Source organism: Nicotiana attenuata, unplaced genomic scaffold, assembly GCF_001879085.1.
Source record: "Nicotiana attenuata strain UT unplaced genomic scaffold, NIATTr2, whole genome shotgun sequence".
NCBI lineage: Eukaryota > Viridiplantae > Streptophyta > Magnoliopsida > Solanales > Solanaceae > Nicotiana > Nicotiana attenuata.
In genome coordinates this window covers 1-11,133 of record NW_017674218.1, presented here as the reverse complement: position 1 = coordinate 11,133, position 11,133 = coordinate 1, and the positions used below count along the sequence as shown (strand labels likewise).

At 43.8% G+C, this 11,133-nt stretch overlaps 1 protein-coding gene across 1 annotated transcript; it reads left to right on the top strand.

Annotated features, from left to right (window-relative positions):
* The first annotated feature begins 6,114 nt into the window (after positions 1-6,114).
* Positions 6,115-9,180, top strand: LOC109218220. Its single transcript, XM_019382574.1, has 7 exons — positions 6,115-6,246; positions 6,310-6,444; positions 6,592-6,882; positions 7,198-7,692; positions 8,435-8,573; positions 8,711-8,781; positions 9,115-9,180. Exons 1-7 carry the CDS (start codon positions 6,115-6,117, stop codon positions 9,178-9,180), a joined length of 1,329 nt encoding a protein of 442 aa, XP_019238119.1.
* Positions 9,181-11,133: the final 1,953 nt, after the last annotated feature.

Below are 11,133 nucleotides of genomic sequence, written 5' to 3'. Positions count from 1 at the left end.
AATTTAGCATAACCATGCATTTGCTCTAAAGCCTCCACCAAAGGCGCATTAATGGATAAGCACTTCATCATGTCAATGAATTTTTTAAACTGGTTCTCATTTTTCTGCTTCGCGAGCCTTTGAGGATAAGGTGGAGGTGGCCTTGGCAAAGGAGCCTTGGCTTTAGGCACAACCGCTTCTGGCATGTCTATTACGTGTTCCCTAGACGGGTTCACGTCATTCTGAGTTTCCACCTCGGTATCTTTGATATCAATCCTCACTTCTTCATTCACTTTCTCATCAATCACATTCTCAACCACCAAAGGGATCTCATCCTCTTGCAACTCAACTTCATCACTCAAAATTTCTTTTTGTTTGGAGGCATTCACATCACCGCCTCGTCCCTTTCTTGTAATTACCGCCATTGCTTGTCCGGTATGGTTCCCACCCTTCGGGTTGACTACCATATCACTAGGTAGAGCTCCCTTAGGGCGAGTATTCAAGGGTTGTGAGATTTGGCCTAGTTGCACCTCCAAGTTCCTGATTGAGGTATTGTGGGATGCCAACTGAGCATCGGAGTCAGCATTCCTTTTCATCATCTGTTCAAACATCATTTCAATTCTCCCAGTGTCATTGTTGGATGAACTAGGAATTTGGGATGGGAATGGAGGTGGATTGTTCGGTTGTTGATACATTGGGGGCCTTTGAAAGCCTTGCCCTCGGTTTCCCTGATTGTTATTGTTCCAACCACTCTGATTGTTGTTTCCACCCAAGTTGTTGTTGTTGTTGTTACCCCAGTTACCCTGATTGTTCTGATTATTGTTCTGGTTGCCCCAATTTGGACTTTGGTTGTTGTTCCCCCAATTATTGTTCCCTTGTTGTTGATTACCCCAACTGCCTTGGGATCTCCATTGTTGTGGTTGGTTGGAAGAATTGCCCATTTGGCCCTGATAGTTGTTCACGTATTGCACTTCTTTATTCTGCTCATCATAGCCATCATCTTGGAACCCACTATTGTCTTGGTCATATTGCTCCGAACATTCTTGGTTCTATTGGCCTCTTTGTCTTCTTTTGTTCACCAGCATATGACACCCTCCATAGCATTTACTTGTCGAGGAGCTTGAACCTGCTGTAATTGTGCCTTTGCTAACTGGTTCATTGTTGTTGTAAGTTCTGCTATTGCCTGTCCATGATCATGAAGCTCCTTATGCAAGTGAATGACCGTGGGGTCACCCTGTGGCACATTTGCTCTGCTTTGCCAAGCGGAAGAAGTGTCCGCCATCTCATCCAATATCTCACACGCTTGATCATATGGTGTGTTCATGAAGTTGCCCCCCGCGAGTTGGTTCAGTATGCACTGGTTAGTGGTGTTAATGCCCTGATAGAAAGTCTGTTGTATCATTGCCTCAGTCATATCTTTGTTGGGACACTCCTTTACCATAGTCCGGTACCTCTCCAAATTTTATACAATGGTTCGTTGGGCTCCTGTTTGAAAGCTAAGATTTCATCCTTCAAAGTTGCCATGTGCCCCAGCGAGAAAAAATTTGCAATGAATTTGTCCGCCAACTCATCCCATGTATGGATGGAGTGGTTAGGGAGTCTCTCCAGCCAATCTAATGCCTTCCCTCGAAGAGAGAAAGGGAAAAGTCTCAACCACAAGGCATCCTCTGACACGTTCGTTTGCTTGCTCCCCCATCATGTATCAACAAAGCCCTTAAGGTGCTTGTAAGCGTTCTGATCGGGAGCACTTGTGAAATACCCTCGCTGCTCTAACAAGGTCAGCATCACATTGGTAATTTGAAAATTGCCCGCCTGGATCCGGGGTGGGACAATTGCACTAGCATATCCTTGGTTGGGGAGCACCCGAGGAGCCATTCTAGGAGGTGGCGGGGGAGGGTCTGGAACATTATCATTGGCATTAGCCTGGCGACCTCACCTTTGTCCTTGTGGTACAAGAGGCACCTCATCCTCACCGATGTCATCAACCTCCTCCCCCGGAACCACGTTTCCAAGAGGGTCATTGTTGTTGTTTGCCGCCATATTGTACCTGAATTGGCTTCACACACAAATTAGTATCACAGAAGGAAAGAAAAACAATACACAAGACTATTTAGATAGATAGACAAAACCGTTAGCTCCCCGGCAACGGCGCCAAAAAGTGATCGAGGCCAACCCTGCACCACTATGGAGTGGCGAGAACGGTCAATGCAGCTTTTACCCGTAAAGGTCGGGATCGAATCCACAGGGAGCTAGAATTGGGAATTGGAGCGTAAGGTTCTTAATTACACTTCCAATCATAATTTTTCTTTTGATTACTTCTACTTTTATACTAATGAGATGCTAAATTAGACTAAGAATAAGTACTTGGAAGGTTTTTTAATAGGTAACAAGGCACTAGGGAAGTGACTTCCCCCTAGGTGAATACTTGACGGGATCTAGAGTCTAAGGCAAAGTTGTTATGTTTGGGATCGCGATATAGCCAATGCACGACGCTACTCACTCTATACCTCTCGGTAGCTTGAGTGACTTTGCCCAAATTGATTTTCTCAAGACCAATTGGGTGTCGAAATTATACAAGCAATGTAGGCCCAAGTCGGGTATTACTATCTCTAGATTTAGCCCTTTAATTGGGGCTATCAATCTCTTGAGTACGCCCCAATTCCTTGTTGGACTGATTACCTAGACTCAAGCTCTCTTTCTCAAGAAGAGCTCAAGTCAAATAGGCACAAATTAGTGTTTGCAACCACTAACCCAACATAGAAAACTCAAATCAGTCCAAATATCAACCACCCATAAACATCTAAGCCTTAAAACACAAGACCCATCAAATACTCACACGGGTTGAGCCACAACCCTAACTAATGGGTCTAGCTACTCATAATAATGAAAGAAAATAGATAATTCGAAGAAGAATAACCCATATGATATGTTTACAAGCTAATAAATGAAGATTCAATGATAAATCAACTATGAAATTACTCAAAGTAGTCAAAAACAGCCGTTCGCGTGCTCAGCTAAAAGTTAGATTACAACAGATACCCTAAAAATGTGAAAATAAAGTATTTATACTAGGCCAAATTTTTTGGACAAAAATACCCCTGCGGAGGTACCGCGGATCGCGGAAAATGCACCGCGGCCGCGGTGAGGCTTTTGGCTTAACTTTTTGGGTCTCTGATTCTGTCCACCACGGTCCGCACAAAATGTACCGTGGCCGCGGTGGCTTCACTGCGGTCCGTATGAAATGGATTGCGGCCGCAGTGGCTTCCAACAATTGAAATCCCAGCTCTCTGAATCTCTGCTCCGCGGACAGCATAAAATCGATTGCGACTGCGGTGAGGCTACTGCGGTCCGCACAAAATGGTTTGCGGCCGCAGTGCATGAGCTTCCAAAATTGCACTTCTCTGAATCTCCTCACCGCCGCACTAAATGGATTACAGCCGCGGTGGGTCTGTTGCAGATGTGCTTTGACTTGTTCTTGGTACTTGTGCATGTTTCACTCCTTTTTGAGCTGATTTTTGACTCTTGTCACTTTCTTGACCAAACCCTGCAAACAAGTATAACATGTAAGCCCTTTGGGACTATCTGTATTCATTTTTTATCAAAACTCAAGTTAAAAGGAGTATAAAATGAACTAGAATCCCTAGTTATCACCAGTCATCGAATACTGGTGGTAATTCCGTTCGCTCCATTTGAAAGCGAGATACAAACTCCCGTAGCATCTCGTTTTCTCTCTGTTGATTTTGAATACGTCCAATTTCCTTGTAGCAACCTTGATGGCACCGGCTTGTGCCTTTATAAAAGAATCTGCCAGCATGGCAAATGAGTCTATCGAATTCGGGGATAGGTTGTGATACCACATCATGGCCCCTTTTGAAAGTGTTTCTCCGAATTTTTTTAACAGGACGGATTCAATCTCGTCGTCCTTCAGGTCATTTCCCTTTACAGCACAAGTGTAAGTAGTGATGTACTTGTTGGGGTCCGAGGTTCTGTTGTACTTCGAGAGATCGGGCATTCTGAATTTCTTCGGGATGGGCTTTGGAGCAGCACTCGATGGGAATGGCTTTTGTACGAATTTATTTCAATCTACACCCTTCAAAATCGGGGGTGTGCTTGGGATCTGATCGACCCTTGAATTGTAGGTCTCCACCTTTTTGTCATTGCTTCTATCTTCTTTTCGCCCAATTCAATGCTCTTTGTGAGGTCCTCGAGCATATTCATAATAGCGGGGTCGGCTGCTGACCCATTGTTGCTCGATCTTTCCGGTACCTGTTCGGCTTGAGGAGCCATTTTCGGTGCTGCTGTGCTTGGAGTTTTTTGGTGGCTTTGCGGTTGAGCAATCGCCAGCTGTTGCGCCTGCAATATCTCAAAAATGACGTAAAGGCTAACCTCTCGTTCCTCCCGAGCTGGGGTTCTCTAAGTTTCTTGTTGGTTCTCTTGGCGTATACTCCCATTAGTGTGGGAGCTTATATCGATGTGTTGGGCGTTACATGAGCCCACATCCACGGGGATTGGTTCCGGTGCGTCCTCAGGGTTTTGCACTGGTACATCGGCGCCTGGAACAGCTACACCATTATCTCTATGGTTCTCAGGACCGTTGTTTTCATGTGCATTCACTGAGTTAGACATTTTGACATGAAATAAAAGATTCTTGGACAAGAAAAAGTGTGAAGAATAACTTGTGTTTTCAATAAACCAACACGAAAACAATCACTATTATTTTTAACCCAATGGTGGGCGCCAAACTATTTACCTTGAAAATGGTAATTACAATTAAATTTGATTTTGTGGTTCTAAAAATACGTGATTTATTTTAATGCTAGTTGTTAGGTGATAGATGCTAAGTGTGAGTCAGGAAAATGAGATAAGAGCTTGAGGACAGTACGTTGTGCAAACCGAATGGCCATGAATCGGGTTCTCGTGCTGTCCTACGCTGGGCCTCGAGGACGAGCTAAAGTGTCAGACGGGGGGTGGTCGACGAAGAACTAACAGTTCTAAGGACCTTGATGATGGCTCTTTATGATCAATGATGGGTAATAAATGAAGAACAATCAATAAAACGCAATAAATATAAATAATAAAATCAAAGGAGCAACAGTAGAATATGGTTAAGTTGAAGAGCAGAGAATGTTCTTGTTCTTGTATTGAATATCATGTGTCTTACAAAATGATAAGGGTCCCCTTTATATAGGAGCCAACATAGTACAGGTGCATTTATTGCAAAGATATGCGGCTGGTACAACCATTAAATGTCTCAGTACGGACTTGTACTATTTTTGTAGACCTGGTCAGCTCTAACCACGTGCCTTGGAAATTTCTTGCTTGTCCACCATAGCCACCGATTTGCACTACCCCGAGGTCGAACATAGGGAACCTTCGGGGTCGAACCTCGAGCTGTGCCTCGAGCCTTCTGGAGACGGGCTATGGAGCGTCATAATGATCATAAAATCGGACTCTCCGATTTTAGCCGTATACAATATTATTGTAACTACTCGGGAGAGAGTTACGACAGTCAGAGTGCTCATGATCGATAGAGAAGCCTTAGGAAAATTTATAGCAAACATAGCGGAAAAGATTCCGACAAGAGGGGAAATCAGAACCTTAGACCATTCTCATTCTTGCTTACAAACCGTTTATAGCTAGTCCTTGATTACTACATTTTTATTACATAATATTTAGTTAATAAACACGAAATTTGTTACTCAAATATCTCTGAAGATTGAATACGTAAATTTCTGTGAGTCCAATAGCTGTGATTGATAGGTTAATTCCCTGTGGGATTCGACTCCGGACTTGTTAACCAGAATATATTTGCAGCGACCGCTTTGTCCTTTTTATAAGGCATAGTTGGGCGTGATCAAATTTTGGCGCCATTGCCGGGGAATTAACGGTTTATTGATTGCAGTTAAAAAGAAGTGCAAAAATTCTTTGTGTAGTCAATTTTCTTCAATTTAAACTGACCATTGAAATTCTAACGTTTGTAGTCGTGGTTGTTACAGGTGCATGCCTAGAAACTCCTCAAGAACTGGTGAATTGTTCGAAGCATTATCAGATCCTGAGAAAGTGTTCAAGGCATTAAATCGTGCAAATAGGAATGGCAAATGACAACAGAACTCAACCGAAAACATTGAACCAGACATGGAAGACGATAATCCAAACAACAGAGACAACGTGAATGACCCAAACGATCAGGGTATGGCACATCTTGTGCTAGAAGCAGCACAATATGACTGGGCACAACCCACCGCTGACAATTTAGCAACTGCAATTGTAGTCCCTCAAATACAAACAGATTCGTTCCAGATCACAAATAACATGCTACATCTGTTGCAGAACAAGGGACTATTTTCTGGGTCATACGTTGAAGATCCTCAGCGGCATCTAAAGAATTTCCTGTCAATCTGTGCCATGCAGAGGCAACACAACATGACACCGGAAGCAATACGTTTGTTGTTGTTTCCATTCTCGGTGACAGGAGCAGCTCAGACTTGGCTTAGTTCTCTCCCCATCAACTCCATCACTACTTGGGAGGAATTAGTCAAGCAATATTTGAAAAAATTTCATCCACCCAACAAGGCTGCTCAGCAAATTGATGAGATATTGAACTTCAGACAGAAACCAACTGAGACGCTACACGAAACATGGGAGAGATTCAAGGGTCTGCTGGTTACGTGTCCACATCATGGTATTCCAGAGCAGATGTTGGGGCAGAGATTTTACATGGGTTTAGCACATACGTTGAAAGCCAATGTTGATGTTTCAGTAGGTGGAGCATTTTTTACCAAGACATTCAGAGAGAGCAAGATCCTACTCAACAAGATGGCACAAAACTCAAGATGGACAACAAGAAACGCTCCAATCACTCCTGTGGTGCACTCAGTGGCTCTAGGCCCGGCTAACTCCATGGTTGAAAATATGGCCACTCTACTGACACAAATGAGCATCCTCACCAAAAAGGTTGAAGAATCAGGCCAGAAGCAGCAGGTACACATAGTTGATGCAACTAATGGGGGTCCATGTACGTCATGCATTAATCAACCATATGTCTGCTCATGGAGTGCTGAAGGTGATAATCAACAATATCAGGAGAATATGAATTATGTGTCCAACTATGGGGGATCGAGACCAGGTGGTCAGAATTGGGGTTAGCAGAATCAACAATATAGACCAGCTCAGTAGTAGTACAATAACAACATTAACCATGGGTCTATGCGACCTCAGGGGCAAATGGTACCTTACCAAAGGCAACAAGGGTACAACCAACAAAATCAGCCGCAGGCTTATCAACAACCTCCACAACAACAAATTGTGAGACATAAAGATGGGTTTGCTAAACTTGAGGGAATGATGCAACAAGTGATTGGGTCCACTGGAAAACTAGCCGACAGAGTAGATTCACATGAGTTAGTGATAAAGAATATGGAGATCCAATTAGGACAGATTTCCATGGCCCTTAATAATCGTCCTCATGGGACATTACCTACAGACACCCAAATTAATCCAAAAGATCAGGGCCCGAAACAGCTGATGGTAGTGAGTCTCCGTAATGGTAGAGACTTAGATCTGGAGCAAGAAATTGCTCGCGAAAGCAGACCGACTGAGACACTGGTGCCAGTACCTGTTGAGCTAGACAATTCAGCAAGGTTAACTGAGGTGACGGTACATCAGGCACACGAGAACACCAACAAAGCAGAGGAAGTTGTGAAAGAGACGGAGGTTGCACCGGACCCGAAAGTAGAAGCAGTGCCCGAACAAGAAAAAAATTAGATCACAGGGAAGAAGAGACCTCCAGCACCATTTCCACAGAGATTGGCCAAGTATCAGAAAGATGAGCAGTACAAGAAATTCTTGGAGATGTTGAAGCAAATTCAGGAAAACATTCCATTGATTGATGCTTTAAAGGAGATGCCTGGTTATGCGAAGATGATGAAGGACTTGATGTCCCACAAGTTCGACTTTCAAGACTTGGCCACGGTTACACTGACTCAGACTTGCAGTGATGTTGTAACGAGACCCATAGCTGAGAAGCTATCTGACCTAGGGAGTTTCACAATTCCATGCACAATAGGCAACTTTGAATTTGCTAAGGCACCGTGTGATCTAGGAGCAAGCACAAACCTTATGCCCCTAGCTATCTATAAAAGGCTAGGCATTGGAAGAGCTAGACCCACGTCTATGCTACTACAGTTGGCTGATCGAACAGTGAAGGGGCCCTCTGGGATTTAGATGATGTATTGGTACAGGTTGGGAAGATTGTGTTCCCAGCAAATTTCGTCATCCTTGATTGTCGGGTTGACGAGGAAATTCCCATAATTTTAGGAAGACCATTCTTGGCCACTGGGAGAGCTTTAATTGATTGTGAAACTGGACAGCTCAAGATGAGATTAAACGATGAAGAGATAACATTCAATGTGCAGAAATCTATGAGGAGACCAAGTAATTTGCTAATTGCTCTCAGATAGATGCGGTGGATGTAGTTTTGGAGGAGGACGATGAGGCACTGAACATTAAAGACCCTCTAGCAGCTTGTCTCATGAACTTAGATAAAGCTAACGGAGAAGAGTTGGCTAAGTGGGTACTTGCTCTTGAAGTCCAAGGTTTTTGGAAAAGGGAGCTCGAATTTGAGCTTTTGCACTTAGAGGAAAGAAAAACTCCTCCAGCTAAGCCGTCAATAGAAGAGCCACCAAAGTTGGAACTAAAGCCACTGCCATCCCATCCAGGTATGCATTCTTAGGACCAGACTCAACTTTACCTGTTATTATCTCAGCTAGTTTGTTAGTTGTGCAGGCACAACAATTTTTGCAGGTACTAACAGAGTGCAAGACTGTAATTGGGTGGACCATTGAAGAAATTAAGGGGATCATCCCGACCTTCTGTATGCATAAGATTCTACCGGAAGATGGGCACAAACCGTCCAGAGAACATCAAAGAAGACTGAACCCCAACATGAAAAAAGTGGTGAAAAAAAGTGATTAAATGGTTAGATGCGATAATCATGTTCCCCATCTCTGACAGCAACTGGGTTAGCCCAGTGCAGTGTGTACCGAAAAAGGGAGGTATGACGGTAGTGAAAAATGAGAAGAACGAGTTGATCTCTACACGAACAGTCACAGGTTGGCGAATCTGTATGGATTACAGGAAGTTGAACTTGGCTACCATGAAGGACCATTTCCTACTGCCATTCATCGATCAGATGCTAGATAGATTGGCAGGGAGGTCTCACTCTTGCTTTCTGGATGGGTACTCGGGGTACAATCAGATTTCTATTGCCACGGAGGATAGAGAAAAAACGTCGTTCACCTGCCCTTATGGAATCTACGCTTTTCGGCAAATGCCGTTTGGCCTATGCAACGCACCCGCCACATTCCAAAGGTGCATGATGGCCATCATTACAGATATGGTAGAGAAGATAATGGAGGTTTTCATGGATGACTTCTCGGTGGTGGGGAACTCATTCGAAGATTGCCTTGTGAACTTGAGAAGAGTTTTGAAAAGGTGTATCGAGACTAATCTGGTACTCAACTGGGAAAAGTGCCATTTCATGGTACAGGAAGGTATAGTCTTGGGGCACTTAGTGTCAAGTAAAGGTATTGAGGTGGATCGAGCAAAGGTTGACGTGATAGAAAGGCTTCCACCACCCACCTTCGTCAAAGCAATCAGAAGTTTTCTTGGGCACGTCGGTTTCTATAGAAGATTTATAAAAGATTTTCCAAAATTGCTAACCCTTTGTTGCTTGAAAAAGATCACCCTTTTGTGTTTTCTGATGACAGCATGGTAGCTTTTGAGGAATTAAAGAAGAGACTGGTAACAACACCTATCATAGTTGCCCCCAACTGGGAGCAACCATTTGAGCTGATGTGTGATGCTAGTGACTATGCTGTGGGAGCAGTTCTTGGGCAGCGAAAAGATAAAATCATACATCCAATATACTACGCAAGTAGAACGTTGAGTAGAGCCCAGCTAAATTACATTGTGACCAAGAAGGAGATGCTGACAGTGGTGTTCGAGTTTGACAAGTTCAGGTCATACCTGATAGGCTCAAAGGTAATTGTTTATACTGACCATGCTGCTCTCAGGCGCTTAATTGAAAAGAAGGAGTCAAAACCACGCCTGATTCGATGGGTGCTACTACTGCAAGAATTTTATTTGGAGATCCGTGACCGAAAGGGAACGAAGAACCAAGTAGCTGACCATTTATCCAGGCTAGAAGGAGCTGAAAAGAAGGTTGAGGTAGAAGAGATTCTGGAAACTTTTCCAGATGAACAACTACTAGCCACGAGTCTCGAGGAAGCGCCATGGTATGCAGACATTGCAAACTACCTGGCGAGCGGTATTGTTCCTTATGACCTTTCCTCTGTTCAAAATAAAAAGTTCTTTCGTGATTGTCGCATGTATTATTGGGATGAGCCTTATTTGTTCAGGATTTGTGTTGATAACATGATCCGGAGATGTATCCCTGAGATAGACCAGTCTACCATTTTGCAGGCATGTCACGCATCACCATATGGTGGGCACTTCGGGGAGTAAGGACAGCTAAGGAAGTCTTGGAGTCGGGGTTCTACTGGCCAACACTGTTCAAAGATGCACATATATGGATAAAGGGCTGTGATGAATGCCAACAAACCGGGAACATTTCCCGCAGACATGAGATGCCCATGAACCCAATTCAGGAGGTAGAAGTGTTTGATGTATGAGGGATCGACTTCATGGAGGTTGTTCGTCAGCTCATATGGCAACAAGTACATACTCATCGCTGTGGACTACGTGTACAGATGGGTGGAAGCTGCAGCACTCCCTACAAATGATGCAAAGGGGGTAATTAGTTTTCTGAGAAAGAACATTTTCACACGATTTGTCACCCCAAGGGCAATAACCAGTTACAGAGGCACTCACTTTTTTAATCGATCCTTTGCAAAGTTGTTGGAGAAGTATGATATACGCCACAAGGTGGCCACCCCATATCATCCACAAACCAGCAGGCAAGTGGAAGTCTCGAATAGAGAAATAAAGAGTGTGCTGACTAAGACTGTGAATGCTACTAGAACAGATTGGGCGAGGAAGTTAGATGATGCACTTTGGGCGTATCGAACCGCTTTCAAAACTCCAATTGGCATGTCGCCATACAAGTTGGTGTTTGGGAAGGCATGTCATTTACCA

Coding starts and splice junctions, on each gene's coding strand:
- LOC109218220 (XM_019382574.1), top strand. CDS start 6,115: ATGGAAGACGATAATCCAAACAACAGAGACAACGTGAATGACCCAAAC. Junction 6,247..6,309: donor ACAATTTAGCAACTGCAATT/GTAGTCCCTCAA, acceptor CATCTGTTGCAG/AACAAGGGACTATTTTCTGG. Junction 8,574..8,710: donor ACTTGCTCTTGAAGTCCAAG/GTTTTTGGAAAA, acceptor ATGCATTCTTAG/GACCAGACTCAACTTTACCT.